We start from the raw sequence: 27879 nt of genomic DNA, 5'->3' as shown, positions 1-27879 counted from the left end.
CTGTCCTGATTCCATAGGTTTTGAATCCCCTCCGTTATGCAAATCATGGACCTCTCTGTGAGGTGAAGTTTCCCATCAAAGCCCAGCAGTGAGGTGAAGTGAAGGCAAAACCTTTTCTGGCTGAGTCACATCCTCACATGTGTAGCTGTGAGAGAGAATCCAGGGTTGGTGTAGTTTGGTCAAAAACTGCTTTTAACATGATGTTTGCTTTTGCTCTTCATTTTCTGTCTTTTCTTTCTTCTTCTTATCTCTCTATTAAAGACTTCCTAGCTGTGTCTTTTCTGTAATGAATTCCAGTTGGATTTCATTGACTCTGAGAAGAGGCAGCTGTTTGCCTCTTTAAGCAAAGTTGTAAAGGTGTATGTGAGCAGGAGGTGTTTTTCCTTTGGGTGCTGGAGGCCGGCTCCAGGAGCAGGTGGAGGTGGGTGTTTTCTGTGGAGTAGATCTGATTGTGGTTGTTATTACCCCAGCTGGAGGCCCAGTTTTGTTGCAGAGTGCATTCTAGGAGAATGAGTACTCCCAGGCAAGTACATTCCTCTACAAACACTCCAACGAAGTCATTGAACCCTCCCATCCTTTTATGGTCTTTATTAAAAGGCTCCTCATCCCCTTCTCTCTTTCCCCCAACTCCTAAAAAGAGAATAGAAGACCACTTGAAATAATTCTAGGCTGTTTCTTTCTTTTTATTTTTAATCAGCTGATATCATAAGAGCACCATTTTAGTACAACCAAATCTTTTGTGAAATAGGGAGTTTTAGCTGAGATCTCTGAAAATAGAAAAGAGGTCTAAATGCTCAGAGTGCTGTCTGGGACAACTCTCTCTTCTAAAATGAAACTTGAACCTTCCAGCAGCCTTCAAATGCACAGAAACCTTGGTTATCTTCCTCTAGCATTAGAAGCAGGTGGAGTTGGGAGACCCTCAGGAATACCAGCGGTGGCCCTCCAGCCAGCCAGGGAAGGGCAGGGGGTGGCCTTCACTACTCAGATATGGTTTACAGCCGTGAAGGCAATGCTGTTGCAATGGGGGAACCAAAGCACTGCCCATCTATGCTGTGCATTTGACAATCCATTTAGGTAATCTTTTATTTATAGGAAAATCAGGAAAATGGCCACAAGCAAAGCTAGGAAGCTGAAGAGTTTAAGTAAGCTTGCAAAGGGAGAAGGGGATTCTTGTACAACTCTAGTTTTTGTGACCTTGAATGTTCGATCCCACTGGGTCTTGATAGCATTTCTGGCTCCTTCCCATTTCCCTCGGCCAGTCAAATAGAACTGGTATGGTGTGCATGGGCTGAAGAAGATGGTCAAAGCCAGGCGTGGATCCGTCAGGAGCAGAGAGAACAGGTTGGGCTTTGCATCGATACAGGTCAGGAGTTCATCTATGTATGGGATATAATCGGATTGTAAAGCTTTGCAGTAACACAAGCCAAACCTTTATAAAAGGAAGATTGGGATAAAGGGGAAGACAGAAAGATTAAATAATGATAACCTTAGAACAAGTAAAAGTGCCAGAAGTAAACAATGATGCTACAAAATTTGGACTGGCTTCTGTATTCTTCCCTCCATGCCCATAGCTGTCTAATGGTCTTACAGTATTATTTAAATACAAGGTGGATTCCTTGAAAATATACTCTGTACATATGGTGCTCCAAATGCTGATAATGGATCTCATATTACTTTAGTTCTGTTGTCAAATGATCAGCAATTTCTAGAAAAAAAGATTTTATATGATTTTACTATTCCTAAATCTTTCTAAAACTCAATTATTGCTTGATTTGTATAATGTGAAAAACCACAAAAATCATAGGGTGGAATTCCCTGTAATGCTGGTATTAATACCTAATATCATTGACTGACCTATGTGACAAAAGCTTTTACATCACATAGTTCTAATTAATGATTTATGTTATACTAGAATTCCATAATGGAGATCAGGTCATATCCCAGGTTGAGGATGAAGAAGAGACCCCTAAAATGCTTTTATTATTTTGGTATTCAGCACTTTGACAAGGGTAGAACAACACTGAAGTTTGGAAATATGTATGAATGAGAAAAGTGATGTTTCTTAAATGCAGTGATTTTAAAACTCTTTTATTCTGCCACAGAGACCCTTTTTTTTTTTAAGTGAAAATTTCTATCAAAGTCTGAAACAGATAAACAGTAAAACAGATAAAACCAGAGATGTTTTAAGATTAGGAGTCAGGAAGGGGCAAGACTCCCTCTTCGCTGGCCATCTCCCTTCCATTATCCCTGGCCCTTGGTGGTAGCCAAAGAGCAGAGCACAAGTGGAGACCTCTCTTCTAGGGAAGGTGTCAACAAGCTTATTCTGCAAAAGGTTCTAGATGGTAAATACTTAAGGCTTTGAGGGCCATATTAGGGTCTCTACCTCAACTATCCAACTCTGCTGTTGTAATGCGAAAGCAGCCTTAGACAATTTGTAAATTAATGAGTGTGGCTGTGTTCTAATAATACTTTACTTATGTCACCGAGATTTCAATTTCATATAATTTCCACATATCAAAAAATCTTCTTTCCAATGATTTAAAATTGTAAACGAGAAAAATAGATAGTCGGTAGATTTGGCCCATAGGCCCTATTTTGACTCCTGCACTAGAGTAGTCATCTGAATAAAAACAATAGAGCTGGGCTTCCCTGGTGGCGCGGTGGTTGAGAATCTGCCTGCCAATGCAAGGGACACGGGTTCGAACCCTGGTCTGGGAAGATCCCACATGCCGCGGAGCAACTAGGACCGTGAGCCACAACTACTGAGCCTGCGCGTCTGGAGCCTGTGCTCCGCAACAAGAGAGGCCACGATAGTGAGAGGCCCGCGCACTGCGATGAAGAGTGGCCCCTGCTTGCCGCAACTAGAGAAAGCCCTCGCAACGAAATGAAGACCCAACACAGCCATAAATAAATAAATAAATAAATAAATAAAAATAAATTAAAAAAAAAACAATAGAGCTGAACACAGATCTTTTGAAATGAATGAATGAGCAGAACTTTCTGGTGTCAGAGCAGATAAACAACAGCTTGCCTGCTGATTATGGATAAAGGTATAGAATAGTACCTGGTAGATGAGGATTAATTATATTTTGGTTTAGAATCTAAACTCCATGTGGTACTAGATGACCATGGTCTAAGGTGATAGTCTGGGACATGAAAACCTCAATTTCCCTTTCTCTTCTCTCTCCTTAAACAGGCCTAGTTTTTTTTTTTTTTTCTTCTCTAAATCTCAGGTGCTTCTTTTTTCTCCAATGTAACTCTCACCTTTCTTTGCTATTGCTTTACCAGTTTTAGTTATGATTCAAAAAGAATGCATAGTACTTAACTTACCCACTGGGCTTGTTTTTTTTTCTTGCATTAACTTCCTCTATCATGATGCTTGATGGTGGTAATTTATTAACACCTGTAAAGCAAAACAAATAAAAAATGCAATTTAACTTTAGGTTTCAGTGGTTACTTAGCAGGTAAAGATACGTTGCCACCGCTCATATTTTATTTTTAGTACCCAGCTAGTCATCTGTTCTTCTGGCAGAAATACTAGCAGCCTAAGTGGATGGCTGTGGTGATAAAGCCTTCAGCCGAAGAGATAAGTATCAGAACATCTCACTACTTATTTGATGTGACAGACCCTCACAACTGGCTTGACTGAATTTTGTCATTCAATTGATTGAACTTTTCAATTTTAATTGAACCAGTTGATTCAGGCAAAATAACAGGTAGACACAGCTGATATTTTTTGATCCATGATTTATCTTTTGTGCTGGTCACGACACATTCACTGTGATAGTGTAATTTGGTGAACAATAGATAACTTTGCTTTTAAAAATTCTGTTGTTTTAGATAGAACCTGGGGAAGGCCTCGAAATTTCCAGTATCCAAAATAATATGGCAAACTGAACATATACGTCCCGCTATTGCTCATGCACTTGCCTTTCAGGACCCGAACAGCCCATCGAGCTTGCATTTCCCCTGTGGTTATCATGGAGTCCAAGGGTTTGATGAGGCTAATAACAGCCAGGGTTGGCTTTTGCAGATGTGCAGGGAAGATGTACTTTTTCAGTGATGCTTGGCCATCTTCAACTTTCACCACAGTCTCATCGAGGAAGGGGAAAGCAAAGGTGTATCGAGTGGCAAAGACAATGATATCAATGGGCTCTTCCTTTGGGTTGTTGTTAAATACAACAGAGTTTTCCTTCATCTCCTTTACACTTGGCTTGATGAGCACTTTCCCAGTGACGATACGGCCTGGGAGCTCATTATTTAGCACAGGCTCTCTTAGCTGTGTCCTAGACATAAACACGGATGAGGAAGAGATCTGCCAGGGACCAGTGCAGCCAGCCCTCCCTCCTCCTTCCCTTCTTTTCATTCTGGGACTCTCCACTCCATTAGGCAGGAGGTGCCAGTCTTGGGAGAAGTTACCTCTGTGGGAGTGGGTTCATGAATGACCAAGAAGGATGATGGGATATGCTTACCATTTACCAGAGTTTAGAAGCCTGAGGAGAAAGCGGCCAGAGCTTTCTCTAACTCCTGCTTCTCTTGTTGAATTTCAGCATTCAGCTATCACTGTCACTTTAGAGATAGCTGAATGCTGAAGGACCACAAGGGAGACTGGGGACTTCTATATCTGCTGAGAACTGCCGGAAACTCTCTCCTCCTAGGAAGCAACTGTACAAGGAAAACTTGCATGTGTTTAAGAGGAATAAGGGCAGAATTATCTTTTTCTGCCTATGCTTTTGGAATCACAAAACAAACACTTAGCAAGATGATTTTAAGTAAGCCGAGCCATTTTTGGCTTATGGTGAATGCACAGAAAGAGACAATATGATAAAACGGAAGGAGCATTGGAGCAGGAGGTAGTAAGGGTGGCTTTGTGTCCAAATGTTTATACTTAGAGCTTGGGAAAGTCATTGGGTCCCTGTAGGCTTTCTTTTATTCATCTGTAAAATAGGGACACTAACATTTGCCATCCTTAGTTCATTGGGTAGGACGAAGAACATATGAAATAGTATATATTTAAGAACTTTGGAAATGATAAAGGATTAGCTAAATCTGAGAGAAAAGAGATTACAATTCCTCAGGCTCCTTTTATATATTCTAGGGTTTATGGGATTAAATAAAATTCTTTATAACTGCCATTCAGGCTGCCATTCTAAAACTTATGGTAGAAAAAGCTCTGGTGAAAAGAGTTAAACCCCTAAGAGGCCTGGAGTTAAGAAGTAGAAGAGGGTAGGTAATAAAAAAGGAAGGAAAAAATGCAGGGAGAGAGCAAGGTATACGAGAGAAGGATGAAGAGAACCAGAGGAATGAAGTACATGTAGTAGGAAGGGGGCTGCCTGCCATCACTTGTGGCTTGGGTACCACCTGATCCCTGCTGGTGCAGAGTGGAATCTGGAGGAAGATCAGACAGGATCTCCAGGCTGTGGTGCCACCCTGGTAATGGAATGTCATTGTACAGACTCAATGAATGAGAACGTAAAACTGTTGGTTCTTGTTAGTGGCATAAGTCATGGGCTGTAACTGAAAGAACAAGATTGAAATCAAGGTCATCTTGACAAGGAGAAGGCACTGCCCTTAGAGAGACATGGGGAAGGATTCAATTTTTCCAACACAGTGAAACAGGCAAGTGTGTTGCTTTTGTCGGAAGAGTCATAGACAAATTATTCCCTTTTGATTGCTGCAGCTGAGGTTTATGTAACTTGCCAAGGTCACAGAGCCCACTTAGTACTAAATGAGCTCCGGCAAGTGACTGAACTTCCCTAAGCCTTAGCATACCCACCATGAAAGGGAGATTATACTACTTACTTTAAAGGACTGTTGACAATTATGTATTACATAATTTCACTTACGAAGCACTCAAAAACAGTTAGCTATTAACTGTTTAAATTAAGTAATTTAAGTAAGCAAATTAAGTAATTAAATTTAATTAAATTAATTAAATTAAGTAATTTGTATGAAAGTTTCCTTCACATTCAGTCATGTTGTCACATTATTGCCTGGTTTGGATATGCCACTGGAAAGATCGAGGCCCCTTCTCCCTAATAGCTCTCAGCAGACACTCCATATTTACCTGTCTTCTGGTATTAAGCCATAATTTTCATGATTGAACCAGCTGTTCATCCTTCTCGCTATCAACCAATTCACAACTGGAGTTGGGAGAGAATTTCTGATCATGTTCTGAAATCACGTCACGAACACCATGTCCCATGGGTAGCCTGAGTCAAAGACCTGGCTGATCACCCATGGCCCTCCGGTGGTGCTGAGGAACACCTGGAAGCAATCAAAGAGGTCACTCAGTTTGACACAGTGAACAGGGCTGGCTCTGCCAGAGATTCGAGAAGTTCTGTGAATTGAAAGGCACCAAAAAGTCGGCCACCCTCAAAATACATCCCTGACAAGACAGTTTTGACTCCTCTAACTCCCACTTTAAAGTTATTCTTTTGAGATAATGGTTTGAATATCTAGAGTATTAAAATGCCTTAGAACATATTATTGAGCACTTTTTATCTGCCAGGCTCAGTGCTAGACACCATGGTGAATTATGTATTGAGGCTGGCTGTAGTGGGCTTAGAATCTCATGTGAGAAGACAGTGAACAGGTGATAACAACTTTGTATGCTAATAACTGTAAACGAGAACAGGGCATGGATGCAATTGAAAGTTGTCCGCAAAGGGTTTTGACACAACCATTGTTAGAACTGACAGTAAAATTCAGTAATACAACTAATTTTGGTGGGGTTTTTTTGTTTGTTTTTGTTCTTTGGACAGATTATCTGGCTACTTGAGTTTACCTGCTGACCAAGTTCACTAAGCTAATAGTTGTTCTGGTACCTATACAATAAGGAGTTGTCTGTATAACTTTAAAAATTAAAAAAAAATTAGTCAAAAATCTGTTGCTTTGCAGATACAAAACAACTGATTTAATACGTGGTTTTTCTCCCAACAAACTGGGGTATCCACAGCTGTGGGGTGACCACAGCTGCAGTGTTAGTGTTTTTATTATACATCTGTTTGACCTTATAACATGATGGAGCAGTATGGTGGCAAGAACTATGAGCACATCAGTGATTCTGACATTAGACATATTTGCACCTGCCTCTCTTTTTTTTTTTTAAACATCTTTATTGAAGTATAATTGCTTTACAATGGTGTGTTAGTTTCTGCTTTATAACAAAGTGAATCAGTTATACATATACATATGTTCCCATATCTCTTCCCTCTTGCATCTCCCTCCCTCCCACCCTCCCTATCCCACCCCTCTAGGTGGTCACAAAGCACCGAGCTGATCTCCCTGTGCTATGCGGCTGCTTCCCACTAGCTATCTATTTTACGTTTGGTAGTGTATATATGTCCATGACACTCTCTCACCCTGTCACATCTCACTCCTCCCCCTCCCCATATCCTCAAGTCCATTCTCTAGTATGCACCTGCCTCTCTTTGTCATGATTCAGAATCGGATATGGCATTTTGGTAGATATGAATTATACCCTGAAGCAAGGGGAATTTCTTTGTCGATATAGAAATGATGTGTGCCGAAGCATGACCACATGTGGTGGTCATTGTGGATAGGCCTGTGTTAATTTTTGCTTCAGAACCTCCTTTGCCTTCCTTTAGGATAACTCCACCAAATTGCTAAGTCTCTCCAAATCAATCAATTAGTCAATCAATCAATCGAGTTCCTTTTTGAAAATTCCAGAAGGGAACACACTCCCAATTCTTTTTCTTCAGAGCTATTTCCACTCTTGCAATTATTGATCTAATTATTTATATTTATTTATTTGACATCTGTTTTCCCCATGAGTATATGCTCTATGATAGAGGGAATCTTGTTTGATTGTTCTGTTTTCCAGTGTATCCCCCATGCCTGGCATAACATTCGGTATAGTGGAATTCAACAACAAATATTGATTTGTTGGCTGAATGGCTCTCAATGAGTTTACAGCATAGTTGGAAAGAAAATACATACCATAAAAGGTAATTAGCAGGGCTTCCCTGGTGGCGCAGTGGTTGAGAATCTGCCTGCCAATGCAGGGAACACGGGTTCGAGCCCTGGTCTGGGAAGATCCCACATGCCGCGGAGCAACTGGGCCCGTGAGCCACAACTACTGAGCCTGCGCGTCTGGAGCTTGTGCTCTGCAACAAGAGAGGCCGCGATAGTGAGAGGCCCGCGCACCGCAATGAAGAGTGGCCCCCGCTCACCGCAACTAGAGAAAGCCCTTGCACAGAAACGAAGACCCAACACAGCTATAAATAAATAAATTAATTAATTAAAAAAAAGGTAATTAGCAATAGTAAGAATTAAAAGTGCTGACCGAGGAGTGTAAATTACAATTATTACATAAATTCATACTAGCGAGAGATCGTTTTGTCTTGGGTTGAGGTATCTGGGAATGTAAATTAAATTGTAATAAAAGAGAAAAGGGCACTGCAGAAGGGAGGGGTATGGTGTGAACAAAGAGGAAAAGAGAGACTTGGGAACTGGAAAGGGCACAGAGTAGACCTGTCAGCGTGCAGTTGATGATCATGTGGGAAAATAGTGTGGGAAAAAGTTAAAACAGCAGATTTGGACCAGATTGTGGAGACCCCTATAATGCAGGGCTGATACATCTGCAAATTGTAATTTTTATTTTTTTAGGTAAGGGGGAGTTAGTTTTTTTAACATGAGTGTCATAATGACAGCAATCTTTTCAGAGGATTTGTTTGTTGGTGGTTGGGGGTCTGGATGGATTGTTGTGTGTGGGGGGTTGGACTGGGGTAGGAGTGCAGCTCAGGGTAGAATTAGGAGCTGGGGTTTTGAATGGAAGAGACTAGGATTTGAGGACTGGCTCTACCACCTGCTGGTGGTACGCCTTTAGGCGGGTTATTTAACTTCTCTAAGTCTCAGTTTCTTCATCTGTAGTCAAGGATACTAGTACCTACTTTGTGGCTTGTTTTGATAATTGGTTAAGGTAATGCAGTGAAGCATTTAGTGCCATTTTTGGCACAGAGTAAGCAAGCCCAATAAATATTGACTATTTCCATAATTATTATTAGGAGGACAATGCAATAGACTCAGTGGGAGGTGGTATGGACCTGATGAGGGTGGTGGCAATCAATAAGGAAAGGAAGGAGCACATGGGAGATCTTAGCAAGAAAAATTGCCAGAATTTTCTGACCTGTGGGACTGAGTAAGAAACAGATGTCCCCTATAGCTCTTTTTGACTGAGAAAATGACAAAAATAGGAAGTCAGAGAAGCTGGATTTGGAAGAAAAATGACACCTGGAATTCACAGTAATATTTATGAACATTCAAGAAAAACATACCTAAAAAAATATGTTTAGTGTATGTGTGTGTGTTTTAGGAGTTTTTTTTTCCTTTCATCAGTTATCATGGTGTCAAATACTGTTTGCCTGAGGCATGTGTCTTAAGATAAAGCTCCTCATTAGGTAACATCAAGAATGATACCTTCTTTGCCACGTGGCTGGCCTCCACAGCAATGTCTGTGCCAGAATTCCCCATTCCAATCACAAGAACTCTCTTGTCTCTAAATATATCTGGATGTTTATACTCTCAGCTATGAAAGTACTGGCCTTTATACCTATAGAAAAAAAAAAAAAAGAAGTCAAATAGAAAATTTATAAGACTAGTGAATGAAATATACATGTTATTCAGTTAATAACATCCTTTTGACAGATGATTTAGGTTGTTTTCATAGCATACTCAATTTTAAGAAAATCTGAAACATGAATACATAATTTTACAAGGTACAGAAATTAATGGGTGATTATTTATTTAATGGAAATACTTACTCCATCTCACTAGATAGGCCTCTAGTTTTACTTACTAGATGATTACTAAGTTAAAATATCATGGCACTATAAAAAATTTTCCCCCCAAACCATTGTAGAGTTCAAGGTTTTGGAGCATAAGCCACCCATTATCCTTGCTTTGCCCTGCAGTAAACCTTCCTCTAATCAAAAAAAAAAAAAAAAAAAAAAAGAAATCATGGCATAAAAACTTATTAAACTAAAGTGTAAGAAGTCATTACCTTTCAAAGTTTGACAGAAATCAACGGGACAGAAATATTCTATTTACTAATATTTGATCTATATAGAACTTTTCACAAGTAAGGAGCAAGAGCAGAGAAATTAAAGGGAACTATGAGTCAGTGCTTCCACGCTATTCAGCAAGCTTTTTTGGATATCTGTTACGTTCCTGTCACTGTGCTAGATGACATGGGAAATAAATAAAAATATGGTTCCTATTCAAAAAGATCCTTGTGGGTTCATCTTGGTGACTGACAGTAACTCAAGCTGGGTTTGCTGAGTCAACCAGATTTGGCTCAGAGAAAAAGGGATTATGTTAGTTACACTGGGATTAGAGCTGCTGTTCCAGCTAGATATCTCAAACAGTTGATGCCAAATCTCATTGAAATATCAAGTGTGTTTGGAGAGTTTTGGAAAATACTCAAGGTTGTGCAACACAATCAAAAGTAATACGTCCTGTACAAAGAATCTTTTTTTTTTTTTTAAGAAAATGTGATAAGACATCTAGATTCTCAGGGGATGAGTATGGATGCTGTGGCACGTAGACTTACCAAGGCCCAGTAGCTCTTTACTTCATCTTAAATCATTAGCAATCTAACATGAATCTCAGTTAGAGCCCAACCACAATCTAGATCATTTAGAATTTAACAATGACGCAATGAAGTTTAAATATTAACTCAGCACAGGGACCCAATCTGGATCCAAGAACTGCCAGGAAGGGAGAGCCGGACAAGTTTAATGAGAATAATAGAATTATCCCTGAATGTTAGATTATCTTAGATTCTCACTGGATCAGGCTGTTTTGGACCACAAATGGACAAAAGTGAGACTCTGTAGCTGAGTCTTCTACCAGGCTAATACTTTCCCCACTTATATTACAGGAGAACAGAGCCAGAACTTTTATTAGGTGAAGTGGTTGTGTTAGTAAACAAAGCTATATGTATATGGTATCTGAATTAATAAAATTAGTTACCTTGGGAAGTTATATATTTATTCCAGCTGTAATACTTATTATTTTTACTAAGACATTTTGGAACACCTTTTATGGAATTGCCTCCAGATCTCATGACATGCATTTTTGAATAACTTCAATGAATTTAATTTTTGTAATGGTTAACAACGACCCTAGGGAGTATGTACAGACCACGCAAGTCTGCTGTGGGGCCGAGAGGGAGATGGTGAGATCTAGAGGACTCCATTTCAAGTCTAAAGTCATGAAATTTTAGTGCTCAAAGCCTCCTTAACAATAATTTAGCCACGGATTTTAAGTGACCAATTGGTAATGGCTGGTAAGATGGATATTGAGAAGGACGGCAAGTACTGTAGAGTTCTTTTTGCTTAATTTGTGATGTATGCTATTGGGTAAGGTGGTCCAAACCCCTCAGTTCCTAGGAGAGAAAACAGAGGCTTAGAAAGGTTAAGTGGAAAGCCCAAGATTATATAGCTTGTTAACTGTATAGCCTAGAATGTATACCTCCAGGGTCCCAAGCTCATCCTATTTAAACTGAGTACATTGACTCCATTGCTTTCAAGGTATGTTTTATCCTAATCTGACCTGACTTGAGTAACATCTGGGGGGCAGATCCAGGATCATTGGAGGTACATGAGTTTGTTGTAAAATGAGTATTGCTATCACTCCAGGTCATATGTAGATGTGATTCCTTCACTGGACTCCTATAAAACTCTTTTCATGTAGGCTATATGTTGTCTTATCCACCTCTGTATTCTTAGCATCTTGTGCAATATACTGTAGGTGCCGAATAAATGCAGTGTACCCTCTATGTTATGAAATTTTCCGGATTCTTGGAGTGATCCTGTACCAGGTACTCCTTCCTGGGAGTCTGGAGTACCTTGCCTACTCAGGGATTTTTCTCTGTAGGCAAGAAAAGGGTGGAGTGGTAAGAGTTCATTGTTGAATGTGTTCAAGAAGAGGCTGTTGAGTCTTTCTCAGGGATGGTGAAGAGTTTCCTGCACCAGGAAGAAGACTGAACTGCATTCCAAGTCAATGATTATAGTCTATGGCAGTTTTCAGGATATGCTTTATCTTAACTTGACCTGACTTGAGTAACCTCTGGGGGCAGACAAAGGATCATCAGAGGTACGTGGGTTAATTGTGAACCAAGCCTTGGGATCACTACAAGTCATATTTAGATGACTCAGAGAAAAATTTCCTAAAGTTTTAACTTTTTGAATCCTTTACTGCAGATGAAATAAACCAAACCATTGAATTTTCTATTCCCTCTGAGTTGTAATCCAATTGAAATTTGACATAGATTACCATGAATCATGATTACAAAAGCCAGATAAAGAAACTGAGACACAAAGATGTCTTAACTTGCCTCCTAAGGCTCATGCCCCTACTGACTATTAATCCAGTGCCATAAACCTCTGATCTAGGTAATTGCTATGACTCATAGAAACAAACAAACAAAAAGTTACTTTTTCCTTTATTCACCGATTGACCTCTGTGGCCTCTACACTCATCTTTGTCAATGCACCACTGCTGAGGCTCACAACTTGTCTAGGCCTCCCAAGTCTTAGAAGACTTTCTGAGTGCTGCCAGTCACTTAGGGAGGGACATTGAACTTCAGTGAAGCATAAAACTGCTTAGTAGTTATTCATTCTGCTCTTTGGTACTCATAAGTTGTTTGAAACAGATGAAAGCCAAAAACTGGCCAGATAGTGCTGGTTAGGGAAAAAACCCTCTTACCTCACAACTTTAACTGTTTAATGGAGGAATCAATAGGAATTTATTTCCAGACCAATCCAGTGTAAGGATGGCTCCCATGAGACAAACTAAGGTCAGTTGCAGAAAAGCCTATTCCTGGAAAGGAGTCCAGTGGCAAATATGGGTTAGTAAGAAAACTAGTGCAGACCATGACAGCATCAAAGATGGCTGACTCTTGCTTCCCTTCATGCAGAGTGACTACCTCCCATTGGCCGGTAACAGAAAAATCTGGGCGTTTTGTTACACTGCAGACTTTAGTCTGAAAAAAGAATCATAGACATGGTTAATAGTTTTCAAGGTTCCAGTAAGGGCCCGCTGGCTGACGTGCCAATTCACATTTCAAATGTTCTAGAGCACAGACGAAACATAATTAATAAGCATAACCCTAGAAATCAAATTGGACTATCAGATTGATCGTAATTTCCTGATGGAAGTATTCTAAGCTTCGAGTTGTAGAGGGGTATTTAAGAGAGGTGGTGTGGTCCAGAATTTTTAAGTGATTTCCTCAAATTCTCACAGATAGAACCAAGATTATGACTTAGGTCTTTCTATGTTTTTAAAATTATTTTTCTGTTATGTATAGTTCTCGTACACAACAGTTCCTTTACAACAGCTCCTTTAATAGAAACATGGATAATATTGAATATATAATTGAAAATATAAATTTGGTCCCAAGTATCTTAGTTTATGAAAGGTCTTATAGACTATGATGCTGAAGTTTTCCCAGATCTAGAGAACTACTGAAAAGTGCTAACTTTATGGCTGAATTTGTTGGGAGTTGTCTAAATTTCAAATACAGTTGATTCTTGAACAATATGGGTTTGAACTGCGGAGGTCCACTTATACGTGGATTTTTAAAAATAGTAAATATTACAATACAACAGGATTTGTAGTTGGTTGAATCTGTGGATGTGGAACTGTGGATACAGAGGCACCTGGGAAATGGAGGAAATGGGAATTTTCCACTGTACAGAGTTGGCGCCTCTAAACCACTGTGTTGCTCCAGGGTCAACTGTGGTCTATTTTTGTTCTCATGGAGTACATGTATATCCATGGGTTCTAGATTCTGATTCAGAAAATATATAAAAGAAAATTACAAGTCAAGTTTAAAAGCATAAATGAGCCACTGACCAAGAGACTTTGCTGCCTTGCTTTCCTCTTCAGTTTTCAAAGAAGACAGACTTCTCAAGTCCCTCCTAACGGTTCACTGTCTGGTTTATAATATTTGAAGTGCTTTTTGGGTTCTACATTTGTATTAGCAATTGTCTTTTTAAAATATAAACTTTCAGTTAATTAAAAAAACTTTCAAAATACATTTATTTTTATCTTGAAAATAATGTGTTCATCACTGAAAATTTAGAATGTATAGAGAGGAAGGAAAAACAAAACCTCTTACAGACAGCTGCTTGTGTGTACTTTCTTAAAACTTTGGTGAACATCTAGTATTTTACAGTTATTTTGAAACAGGCTTGGGAAACAGGTAGTAAAGGAAATGCTTCAGACTCAGAAATTCTGATGCATTAAATATATTTTTTGTGGATTATATCCATTGACTATGGTAGTGTTTTATTTTTATTCTGTCTCTTGGAAAATAAGGAAGTGGGATGAAATATTCTTTGGACAACTGGAGTACTTTTATTTTTTTTCCAGTTTTATTGAGATATAATTGACATATAACACCATATAAGTTTGAAGTGTACAACCTAATAATTTGACATATGTGTATATTGTAAAATGATTACCACAATAAGTTTAGTTAACATTCATCACCCCACATAGTTATCATTTTTTTTTTTGTGATAAGAACTTTTAAGATCTACTCTCTTAGCAACTTTCAAATACACAATACAGTACTGTTAACTATAGTTACTATATTGTACATTACATCCCCAGAACTCATTTATCTTGTAACTGGAAGTCTATTACTTTTGACTACCTTCACCCATTTCCCTTCCCCATCCCCCATCTACTTCTGGCAGCCATCAATCTGTTCTCTGTTTCTATGAGTTTTCTTTTTCTGATTCCATATAAGTGAGATCATACAGAATTTGTCTTTCTCTGTCTGACTTATTCCACTTAGCATAATGCCCTCAAGGTTCATCCATGTGTTTGCAAGTGACAGGATTTTCTTCTCTATTTACCATGGCTGAATAATATTCCATTGTTCTATGTATCTATCTATCTATCTAACTATCTATCTATCCATCCATCATCTATCACATTTTCTTTATCCATTTATCCATCAGTTGTTTCCATGGCTTTGCCATTGTAAATAATGCTGTAATGAATATGGAGGTGCAGATATCTCTTCGAGATAGTGACTTTGTTTTGATCAGGAGTACTTTTAAGGTTGTGAATGTGAATCTTATATGGTACTTGTTTTAGTCAATCTTTCCATTCATGTTACTTTCTCTGTGTAATTCTCCATGAATTCCTTACCATCCCCATCTCTGATAGGGAGGGTAATAGAAGGGAAACACATGGATTTTCATGTGTTTCTTGCAGAGGAAGGAAAAAAGGAAGAAAGAAAGAAGAGAAAGAGGATATATTTATTTGCCTTTGTCCTCCCACCTACCTCCTGTCTCTGTCCTCTGAAATGGGAAGGGAGGTGGGTATGGCCAATGAGAAAATATCAAAGATTTTTCTATTCCCTAAGATATCTAGAAAAGATTTCTTTCAAATAGTGACATTCTCTCGTGTATAGGCCAGTGCACACATCCATTCATATAAAGGGATAGTAAAAAGAGAGTACCCAGGAGCTGATAGGAAGTTCCATATGTCCCTGTGTACAGGCATTTGGCCCAAACTGAAAATCTGGTTTGACATTTTTAAGGTCCATTTGGATACTTGGTTGTAGGCATTGCAAACTAAAAGTTTATACATACGAATCCTTAGACAAAGTATCTCCAGATTTACTTAGGGTGATTGTAAGTAAAAGGGGAAAAGGAATCCAACCTGGTATCAGCAATCTTGCCAGTTCATTATCTCATCTACAGAACCTAGGGTAGAGAGAGATAATAGAAAATAGGTAGGAAACACTTCCTGACTACTAACTGATGTTTTGTGCCTTTCTTACCTTGAATTGAATGCCTTTCAGAAGGTTGAACTGGTTTGCATACATTTTGAGATATTCCAGGAATACAGAATTTGGCACATAGTTTGGATAATCTTCTGGGAATGGAAAGTCTGGGTAACAAGACATCTCCTTGCAGCTGTTGGAAACCACGGACTTGTAGAGGCTGGCTCTGCCTTCTTCAACATGTTCCTGTACAAACAGTGCATGCACATGTGTGTGTATGCATGTGTGCATGTGCATGCACACACATGAAATGGATGTTAATTTTTAGACATTGAACCATACAATTTATGTATGCTACCTGCTACTTTCTAATGGAATTTGCTATCCTCCACTTACTTGAAAGATGATGAATATTGGACCCCACTATGAATATCATGATCAGAATTACAGTTTCATTTATTACATGCTAACAAACCTGGGATAAACTCACCTGTCCAGATTCACACAGTATCACTGCAAAATACAGGAGAATATGGAAATACACCAGAGCCAGGAAGTAGTATCTAGATGATGAACGATTGCTTTGGTTTCATGAGGTATTGTTGAAAGGATTATGGAGAAAGGGAGTTCAGATTATGAAGGATTTTGTATCTGAAGTTAAGGAATTTGAATTTCATAGAAATTCATGGAAGTGATTCATATTAAATTTTGAAAAGATAATTCTGGTTCTGCAACAGATAACTTAGAGGGATCTGGAAAGGAAGGAAATGAGGCTAGTTAAGAACCTGAAACACAAATCCATGCGATTGCCAGTGAGGGCCTGAACAAAGGCAGTGGCAGTTGAAACTTAAGAGAGATGGGATTTGTTAGGTAGCAGAAAGGTAGAATGCATAGGATTGTGAAACTGTTTGGATTTAAGGTTTGGGAGAGGAAGCAGGTCAAAGGTTTCCAGATTGGACGACTGTGAGCATGGCAAAACACTAAACAATTTCCCACTCCAGTTTTGACTTGGGTAACTGACAAATAGCAACATCTCAGACAACTACTACAAGGTTGAAGAGTGGGCAGTTTTAGTTATTCATTTAGGTATGTACGTTGCCTCTGTCTTTTAGATGTATTATAAAGAATTGTTCTAATTTCAGTGGGAAAGTCCTTAGTATTTTAATATTGTTTACCATCTTGTATATGTATAGTTCTTTTTTCCTGTGGAACAAAAATTATTTTATTTGTGTGAACAAGTAGAAACGTGAACATAAACCTCACATATGGAGAGGACTTACTTTGTTCCCTCAAAAGGTTTGAGTCTAGATCTGTGTGAAATATGTAGTGATAACAGAAAATAAAATTATAAACATACCTTTGTAGTTTGAATTAATGATACCGATCTCATCAACTGATGAGTTCACCTTATCTTGCTTATTTGTGACTCCACATCTGACAGTCCCATTTATCCAGAATAAATCTAGAAAACTGGAATCTAAATGGCTTCTGAGAAAGTTGACTATTTAAATCCTGATCTTTCATTCTGTAGGAAGATCTAAAGCAGTGTTACTCAAAGATGTAGGGACTTCCCTGGTGGCGCAGTGGTTAAGACTCTGAGCTCTCCATGCAGGGGGCCCTGTTTGATCCCTTGTCAGGGAACTAGATCCCACATGCATGCCACAACTACAACTAAGAGTTCGCATGGCTCAACTAAGACCTGGCACAACCAAATTAAAAAAAAAAATTAAAAAAAAATAAAGAAGCAAAGATGTAGTCAGCAGAGCCAGACCGATATGAACTTTTTATTACCAGTCTATGAAAATATAAGTACAGAAGGTGAGAGTAAGCATCTCGAAACTTTTATAGCAATAATTTGACATTGCTCTGTATCCAGGCATATGGACTCCTTTGTGATGAACGAGACATAGATCAGTCTTGGTTTTGTCTAAGTCACGTGATGAGTTGTGTGGGATTTGAACTGAGTACTAGTAATGCAGGTAAGACTACATTACAATGCACGACTTTTTTTTAAATTAATTAAAAAAAATTATTTATTTATATTTGGCTATGTGGGTCTTCGCTGCTGCGTGTGGGCTTTCTCTAGTTGCGGTGAGCGGGCTTCTCATTGTGGTGGTTTCTCTTGTTGCAGAGCATGGGCTCTAGGTGCGTGGGCTTCAGTAGTTGTGGCACATGGGCTCAGTAGTTGTGGCACATGGGCTCAGTAGTTGTGGCTCACGGACTTTAGAGCGCAGGGTCAGCAGTTGTGACGCACGGGCTTAGTTGCTCCGTGGCATGTGGGATCTTCCCGGACCAGGGCTCGAACCCGTGTCCCCTGCATTGGCAGGCGGATTCTTAACCGCTGCGCCACCAGGGAAGTCCCCAGTGTGTAACATTTTAAGGTTAGCTTGAAAACTGTTTTCCAAAAGTGCATAAAAGCTATAATTATTTTCTTTCATTGAAAGATAATTGATATTCGCTTATAATTTTACAGAATAGATGATCAGAACTGACTACTGATAAAGGACTGAAGTTAAATTTTAAAAATACAGCACTACTTGCTTCATTCTGGATAGCAGTTAAAAAAATGAATATCCTGAGCTTGCTGAGGTTTCTTTAAAATCTTTTCTTCCATTCCATTCTTATATTCTGTGGGCCTCATTTCTCTACTATGTGTGTTGTTAAGCAAAATTTAGAAACAGTTGAGATATATGTTATCTCTTGGGAGAAGTGCTCTCATCCATTCAGCCCAGATTAGATAAAATGACAAACAAGAAGCAAGCTTAATTATCACATTATAAACCTTAAGTATTAATATGTACAATGTGTAATGAAAGTGTGCCTACAGGTGTTTAACACGGAGAACTGGTATTTCACACATATGGTTTTGTTTAGCAAAAAGTTACAAGCGTAATAGAGATTCTCTATAGTGTTTGCCTTGTGCACACTTTCAAAGAAGTTTGAATTTATGTTTTGACATTTTCCTTTGTTTCATTTTAACCTTTCTAATAGTTCATTTTATTATATTTTACAAATATGATTGTCTATAATTTCTTGGAAATTAAAACAAACCTGATTCTTCTCCACAGTTTGAGAAGCACAGCTCTCTAGATTTGTGCTTCTAAATCTTGTTAAGAATTGCTTGGGGAATCTTATTAACATGTAGATGCTGACTTAGTAGGTCTGGGTGAGCCTGAGATTCTGTATTTCTCACAAGCTCCCATGCAGATGCTGCTGGGTCACGGACCACGCTTTGAGTAACAAGACTTTAGAGCTGTCTTGCCCGATAGGAATGTGATGCAGGCCACACATGCGCTTTAAAAATTTCCAACAGGGCTTCCCTGGTGGCGCAGTGGTTGAGAATCTGCCTGCTAATGCAGGAGACACGGGTTCGAGCCCTGGTCTGGGAAGATCCCACATGCCACGGAGCGGCTGGGCCCGTGAGCCACAGCTGCTGAGCCTGCGCGTCTGGAGCCTGTGCCCCGCAGCGGGAGGGGCCGCGATGGTGAAAGGCCCGCGCACCGCGATGAAGAGCGGTCCCCGCACCGCGATGAAGAGTGGCCCCCACTTGCCGCAACTAGAGAAAGCCCTCGCACGAACCGAAGACCCAGCACAGCCAAAAATAAATAAATAAATTAATTAAATAAATAAATTAAAAAAAAAAATTCAAAAAAAAAAAATTTCCAACAGCCACATTAAAAAAGGTAAAAAGGAACAGATGAAATTAATTTTAATGGTATGTTTTATTTTACTCAATATATCCAAAATTTTATAATTTCAACGTGTAATCAGTATAAAAATTATTAATGAAGTATTAAAACTTTTTTCTCATATTAAGTCTTCTAAATCTAGTATATATTTTACACATCTGAATCCAAATGCTAAATTTTCACTTGAAAAAGTGGATTTACATACCCAAATTGTTAACAAATACACTTAAAAATTCTCCAGTAACTGAATTGAGTATTGGTTTTAAAATTAAAATGAATTAAAACTAAATTAAATAAAAAATTCAGTTCCTTAGTCGTATCAACTGCATTCCACAGTTACATGTGGCTGGTGGCTACCTTATTGGACAACACAGATTTAGAACATCCTTAAACTTGAAGCCAGGTATTATAACTAAATTTAGTGCTGGTTTGGTGTAGTTAAAAGTGATCAAGTTTCCTCTGGGTTATAGGAAAAAGAGAAGGGGAATAGCTCTAAAGAGCTGTAATATTGAGAAGTGAGTGCAAACAGAAGGGGAAGAAACTATAGTAAAAGGAGAAAAACATCAGTTATAAACATTCTGGGGTCAGTTTGTGTATGACCAAAGCTCCCTCACTTTTCTCTGGCACCTGAGAGCATCACATTGTAAATAATACTTTGTTAAAAGTGCCAATTTCTAGTTAACAACAATAAAAGGCTCAATTTGGAATACATACTGTCAAAAGGGGGGTAGAGATGTGCATAATATCATGTTCTAAAGATTTCCATAAACGTAGTTCAAAAAAATTTAAAACATTTTATAATGGCATGTTTAAAAATCAAAGAGTAGTAGAGACTCATTGGAATTGGATAAGTCAGGGAACCATGGGGACCTTAAAACAAATGAACCCACAAACAAAAATAGAAAAAAAACCAAACAAACAACTCTGCTGCGCAAAATTTTGGAAAATAATTGTAAAGGCAGGAAGAAGAAAACCTTCCAGGAAACACTGAAGCCTAATGTGAAGTAATGTATCACATTGCCAGCTGAGGAGAAACTGTAGCTTAGTATGGAAACCTGACCTTTAGGATGGAATCCAACACCACTTTGCTCTGTCTCTCTTTCCTCCCACTGATTGTTTCTCCTGGTAAAATACAAGGTCTGGAGTGTTTCAGATATATACAGAGAGTACGAGTCCATGCCACTTCTGAATGGGGTTTGCAGGTCCTGAGCCCTCCCCTCCAGTGTTTGCCTCAGTGAACAAACTGCCCCAGTGATTCTCAGGCCCTGCTGGGACCCCCGGCTGCAGGCACTCTTGGCATTATCTCTGTGTGTGTGCCAATTGCCCTCTGTGTGGCACTCTGTATGTGGAAGCACATTTTTCCTGAGAATTGATGGGGGCACTTAGGGGAAAGATTTTTGTCTTGACGGTAAAACTGAATAAGAGGGGAAGGGAGATGGATTGTACAGAGGGGAAAAATAATAAAGGCAAGAATGGAGGGGTTTCTGGCTTCCTGGTCCACTTGGTCCTGCAGTACAATGGGAAAGACATCATATTCACTAGAATACTTCATGGGATTCCGTGGACAGTCCAGGATTTGCCTGCCCTTGTTCCTGAGCTGTGGCACAGACTCTGGAAATGCATGGAGTATAGTTCTTGTCAGCACAGACCACGGAGTCAGACAGCCTGTGTTCATATTCAAGCTCTACATTTTTAGCTGGGTGACCTTGGGAATTTTCTTAACCTCTCTGTGTCTCAGTTCCCTCTTCTATAAATAGGAATAACAATACTACATATCCCCTAGGATAAAATGAAATGATAGTTCTAATGCATTTAGAACAGTGCCTGGTAAGCTCTCAAAAAGTGTTAACTGTTACTTGTAATATTCTTCTTCTACAATTACCATGGAAATTTACTTTCTCAAGCGTTGTGTCCTCCAGAGAGGATTATAGGCAATGGGAAGAAACCTTTGTCAGGTCAGAGGTTTCTCCTTTCTCATTTAAAAAATAGATATAAAATGATAATAAAAGTCACTCCTATATTGATACATAGAGACATTCTCTTAATGCAGGACATTCACAGCTCTTGTTCTTTTTTTTTTTTTTGGCTGCATTGGGTCTTCGTTGCTGTGTGCGGGCTTTCTCTAGTTGTGGCGAGTGGGGGCTACTTTTCATCGCAGTGCGCGGGCTTCTCATTGTGGTGGCTTCTCTTGTTGTGGAGCCCGGGCTCTAGGCGCGTGGGCTTCAGTAGTTGCAGCACGCAGGGCTTAGTAGTTGTGGCCCACGGGCTTTGTTGCTCCGTGGCATGTGGGATCTTCCCGGACCAGGGCTCGAACCCATGTCCCCTGCATTGGCAGGTGGATTCTTAACCACTGCGCCACCCGGGAAGTTCAGCTCTTGTTCTTAAGAACAATTATTTCCTTCTTTTCTTCTCCTTTGAACAGCCGGAACACATTTTACTTTGTCACTTCCTCTCGCTATGGAGAGTCAGACTGTCTACAATCTGTCCACAGTCTGTAGATCTGTTTTCAGATCTACAGCACAGGAGAGCTGTGGAAACCTCAGAGGAGATTTGAGGAACCCCCAAGAGGTTAGGGGCCTGTCAGATGTATCCCCTCCAAGATAATATGAATTCAATAAATATTTGTTTAATATATGAATAAAAGGAAACCTACTAAGATTACTGAACTTTTAGAAATAAGGCTTTTAAGAAGAAGTAAAATGGTACCCAATTAACAAATCATTTCAGCCCCTGTAAGAATCAGGCTTAATGTGCCTAAAGAAGAAATAGCTGAAGAAGAATTCCGTAGTGATTTAAGGAGGTGAAGTATTACACTTCATCATTGCCCTCACTGAATCTAAAAATATGTGGTGCATAAGGCGCATAGTAGGTGCTCAATAAATGTGGAATAAGTGAAAGGATACATGTGCAGAAGAAAAGACCTCGATGTGCATAAGGAAGCACGTCATTCCAGGGAGGGTTATTGTTACAGAGATGTGATGGGTGAAGCAGAATGTGTTTCTATGAGCATAGTATAATTACTTCTAGAGGATGTCAGTGTGGTTCTACATTAAGGCTATTTCTCAAGGCTCCTTCCTATACTAAAATTCTCTAGGAGTAATATTAGTTATGAGTGACAGAACAATTCCTGACATTTTATTTCTTCAAGTGTTCCTCTACAATCGAGATAATCAGCCAATAGCATTACTGTTCTAAGCCTCCGTTTCTTCTCAAGAGCCTGAGAGAGTTGGTTGTGGAACAGATCTTCCACACTTACCTCCTGCTGCCACTTGAGTTGGTGGTCACAGGTGGGTTCTTTATCAATGTATCCCTTTTCCTTTTAAACGATGCCAACCCCTCCCCCGCCCCAATGAAGGATGGACTTTCTTTTCCATTGCAACCTTTGTCTGCTTCCTCTCAGTTTAAGACTGTGGTCTGGAAGAGGCCAGAGTTATGCCCATGTGAGTATCGAATTAAGTGCAGTAGTTTATAATCTCTGTAATGTTGGGGGCATCTCTCTATTTGTAAATGGAAACCTTCTCCGTATGTGTTTTATTGGGTTTCTGCAGTTTGCCTGTCTATTTTTGCATTATGGCCCCTTTCACCCAGAACAGGGACTAAGGATCCCCCTTGTACATTTTCTGGTAAGCACAGCCCTTGCCTGAGCAGGCTCTCTAATTCTGCAGGTTTTGAATGGGCCACTTGCTTTGATTGCAAAGACATCTCTAACAATCTTTCGTGGTGTGTGTGTGCGTGCGTGCATGTGTGTGTGTGTGTGTGTGTGTGTGTATCTGCTGGGGTAGAAGGGGGAAGGGATGTCTCTAGAAAGACCCAGGAGAGTCATAGCATGTTAGAGCTGGAAGTCCCCTTTAAGGTCACTTAGTTTAGAGATTTTCAATCAGGCTTTAGAGGAATCTCAAGGTAGTACAGAGGTGCCTTAAAGAGGCTGCTGTGTCAAGAGAGGGCTGCTGAATGAAGGTGGGGATGGTTTTTCCTGCCTCCCAGGACCCAGTAATTTAGCTTTTATCTATTTTTTAAACTGACTCTGTGTTCTTACTTTACAGATGAGGTAATGGTGACTGAAACAACTTGTTAATTGGGTACCATTTTACTTAGGCTACTGCTGGGTCACCCTCTTTTTCATCCTTTTGATGTCCTATCACGTGCCTCACAAGGGCCTCTAATTTTCTTTTTCCTTCCCCTCCTGTCTCTGAGAAAAGTGTGCCTCTCCACTTTTCCAGGGCTAATCCTTCCACTTGGGCCTGCAATTCCACTTCTTCCTTTTTCTGCCAGGATCTTGTCTCAATTTGGGCTTACATATTCAATCATTTCCTATCATCCAGATATTTTCTCTTTACCTGTAAACATATATGGGTCTCCCTATCATGCAAACAAAACAAACACAACAACAAGAAAGACATCTTAATTCTGCTCATCATCCGTTGCTTTCTAAATTGAGTACGAATCCCTTGCCCAAACATTCAGCCACTGTCCTCCCTTTTCATTATTTCTCTTACAAGTACCACACACACCAATAAGCTCTTTTTATTTTCCAAGCATGCCCAGTGCTTTTTCTTTACGGTTTCCTCCCTGGCATCTCCCACTCAATCTCATTTGCCTGTTGAAATCCTTCCAAATCCACCACACACCATCTCCTCCATGAAGCCTTTCTTGGCTTCCCTCAAGTGAATGTAATCCTGACCTCACTTAAATACCCATAGCACCGTTTCTGACTTACAAGATCCTGCCCTTTTCCCATCAGACTGACAGCTCCCTAAGGCAGGATGACTGTTTCTCATTTTTGTGTCCCTCACAGTACTTTGTGCATAGGTGTTTGACCTGCCCAATCACACAGCCAGTTGGGCACAGCTGTATCTAGAACTCATTTCTCTTGATTCTTACATCAATAGTTTTTTTTGTGTGTGTGTTAATAATTGGGTATCTGTGATTTATATAAGGAGCATTTTTGTCTGGTATGTCAAGGTCTCTGGGCTTACTTTTTGCTTTGATTGAGATTACTTTAACCAAATAACTCTACCCTGGCAGTTTTATCCTGGAAGCTAACCCTCAACCCCAATGGAGTAGTAGTACTTATCTGGAATACTGTGTTAAGAAGGATTCTGAGGCTCATTAGGGGAAGGGTATAGTGTTTGATTAGCAATGTTTTCAATGGGCATGAGAGGCTAGAGTTATGGCATTTGTGTCAGGTTTCTGCTCCCCTTTTGGAATGTATGTGGTTTGAATCATGGGAACAGTCGTTCTCTTTTCCCTAGGCCCCTTGGGGAGGTCTCTGTGCATTGACGGTCACATTTGGTGGTTGGACACATTTCAAGATATGCAGTTCTTCTTTATGTGAGCCAAGCTGGTCTATGTTGGGACTAAACTAGGAACCTTGGCCTCTCTGGAGCTTTGCTCACTGAATTAGAAAATAATTACTTTATTCCTGTTCCAAGTTCTACCCTTCTATAATAAGGGAATGCTAAGTGTTGCTTTCTCTTAGTCCCTTAGGACTCTGAGGCCAGGATATCTGACACCTTGCTCCTTTTCACTCTTCCTGACTGCTTTCTCCTTAGCACATTTAAAGCTCACGGGATATGTTCTTGCTCTCCTGAGAAGAAGGGAAAATAGGAGGTTTGGGGAGATCTGATGCAAATGACTCCCTGGCTGAGCCGTGGAGCTCACAGGGTTTCAGTGGCCTCCAGCAGGACCCCTGTGGTTTCCCTGGACCCCAGGCCAATCAAGGGTGGTCTTTATAGTTGCCTTTCCTCCTACCTCACCCCTTTTCCCTCTCCAATCCATACTGTAGTCCTGAGAATATTATTATTTCTTTTTGCTCAGGCAACAAAAAAGTCTCCAAACTCCTTACATCCTTCACTTCTGATTATTCTTGACATGGATTGGAATTGCCTGGACAGCAAGACCTTGAGTATAGGACTCACCCTACACTGAGTCTTGTGTCGCTTTACTTCAGATAGAGCAGAGCTGGAAAAAGAAGCATGTATAAGCAGCTCAGTCTTTCAGGCAGAGGCAGAAATTCCTGTGCTGTGTTTATACCTTTGCCCCCAACACTGGAGTCTCGTGCTTCTGACCCCCAGGTTCTGCTCCTGCCCTGCGTGTCCTGAGCTTTCCTGGCTTGTCCCAGCCACTCCATCCTCTTCTACCCTTCGTCGGCATCTTTATTCCTCTTGGCCCCGGATGAAGTTTGCAAGGTGGCTGATGCACCTCCCACCCAAATTCAGGCTATTCCCTGCTTCTTTTATTTTTAAAAAAATCATTTTCAATGACCCTTTCTGTCCCCCTGTTCAGCAGATGTTTCTGGCGCCTATGGGCGCCAGCCCTTGTGGAAGAAATTCAATCTCTTTTTGCACCAGTCCAGCCCTTTTCCAACAGGCACACAACAAAGCTGTCGAAGCCCCACTTACGGTGAATCTCCACAGCCCCCCAAGGTCGTCGCTCCTCTCGAAGCAGGTGGGCTCTAGTCCTTCCTCCAGACAGCACTTGATGGAGGCCAGGCCACTGACCCCAGCTCCCACAGTTGCAACTCGCTTGGCCATGCTCTCCTGCGTGGGGACAATGAAGCAGAACCTTTTATTCACAAGTGAAAGCCCCACCCCATCCTTGGCTGCTCTAGCAAATTAGGAAAAAGAATTTGAAAGATTAAGGGATTTGCTCCATTCGAATCCTCTGTAGCTGGTCTCTGGTGTTGTGAATGTGAGAAGAGAAATGTTCAGGTCACTGGTTTAACCCCGTGCTTGGTATGTTCCCACCCCCTCACTCGGAGCTGGTTCTAAACTGTAGTACAACTGTTGTCAAGACTGTAGCTTTTGGCAGAGTGGCTGAAATCGGATCCTTTAGTGGAAGGAGTTTTGCATTCTGGACTGTGCTGCTACCTCTAGCCTCCAGCAGACCAGGAAATGATCACCTTGTCAAACATGGTGTTTCGTAAACATAGGAAGCTGAAACTCAGATTGGTGTAGTGACGTGACACAAGGCCGCACAGCAGCTGGTGGAGCGGAGTTGGGATGAAGAGCCAAGACACTGCGGCCCCCACAGGGGCTGTGCAGCACTGCCCTGGGCCAGTCCCAGGCCCTAACATCCTGCCAGGGCTCCGGCTCTGCTGTCCATCCTTCTACCTGCTGCCAGTGGATGGTCACCAGTGGAAGAGAGAGGGTGTGTGGTGGAAAGGTAGGCATGGAGAATCATCCCTCCTCTCTCCATTGGATCCTGATTCACTTCTAGGAAACCACTGTGTCATCACTGGCACACGTGGAGGATTGTCTGCTCCTGGCCATGAGTTAACATGAACTTGTAAGAATGCGGAGAGGCAATATAGTGTATTGGTTAAGCAACCAGACTCTGGACCAGATTCCCTGGGTTAAAGCTCAGTTCTGTCAGTTGCTGCTCTGTGATCTTGGGCAAGTTATTTAACTCCTCTGTGCATTATAAAAATGGAGAAAGTAGTAGGAGTTTCCTTGCAGTGTTTTGTGAGAATCAAGTGAATCAACACATGACAGTTGGCTTAGCAGTGCTCCTGGCACTTAGAAAATGCTCAATAAATAGAAGCTATTGTTAACTATAAAAACATTTCCCCAAATTGGCTTCCTCTTCTGCCTTTCCCATCAATGAGCCTCTGTTCTTTTAATTCCTGTAGCACTTAGGTCAATACGTACACCTTTAACACTATATCATGTGATTTTAGGTGTTGTTCTCAAATAGTTTTTTGTGAAAAATTTTCTCCCCCCAAGTTAGTAAGTTTTTAAACCACATGGGTCACAGAGTAGATGCAAAAGGTAACGCAAAGGCATTTTTTTCCTGAACATTTGCATTTTCTTGTTTCACAGATGAGCTCTCTCCACAAAACTGAATATACATCTTTTGTTTTTCAGGATTGGGAAACAGAGAAGTAGTTCAACTGTAGAGACTTCTTCTGCTTTGTTCTCTGCTGTGGCCCTAGTGTCTAGGGCTGCACTTGGAACATAATGTAACTGAAGCTCAACACCCATAAATATTTCTTGAATGAAATGAAAACGTCCATTTTTTTCAGGTGTCATGTAAAGGTGTTATAGAGTCAGTTGCTTCCCTGTGGCAACTGGATCTTATTTACTAGGGAAAAGCTAATAACCTCCGTTTGTGAGGAGTCATGCTCTGGATCCTGATAGAATTGCCTTGGGATCCTTTGAAAAAGAGGATATCTGTACTGACTCTTACTCCAAAGGCTGATGCAGTACCGTATATATTTGCCTTTAAACATTTGAAGAACCATCATGGACAGAAAGATTAGAATTATGGCCAATCATGGAATTGAAGATGTTATATTCAGGCAAATTTTAGGTCAATTTAAGCACTTTCCAGCATTTCAAGCTCTGATATTTACAGGCAGAGTCTGTAAGATGATTTTTTTGGAGACTTTGTAAGTAGGAAATTAACAGGTTATATAGAAAG

General features: G+C 40.3%; 1 protein-coding gene across 1 annotated transcript; it reads right to left on the bottom strand.

Moving 5' to 3' along the window:
* Positions 1–159: 159 nt before the first annotated feature.
* On the bottom strand, positions 160–26071 carry FMO1 (flavin containing dimethylaniline monoxygenase 1). The gene is given in 8 exon segments (XM_007165301.2): positions 160–1429; positions 3331–3403; positions 3931–4286; positions 6068–6267; positions 9442–9574; positions 12816–13009; positions 15827–16015; positions 25860–26071. Coding segments are annotated over 8 exon segments (1620 nt in total). The 5' UTR covers positions 25992–26071; the 3' UTR covers positions 160–1086.
* Between the last annotated feature and the right edge of the window lie 1808 nt (positions 26072–27879).

Source organism: Balaenoptera acutorostrata, chromosome 1 (assembly GCF_949987535.1).
Source record: "Balaenoptera acutorostrata chromosome 1, mBalAcu1.1, whole genome shotgun sequence".
NCBI classification, from domain to species: Eukaryota; Metazoa; Chordata; class Mammalia; order Artiodactyla; family Balaenopteridae; genus Balaenoptera; species Balaenoptera acutorostrata.
This window is presented reverse-complemented; position numbering and strand designations above follow the sequence as displayed.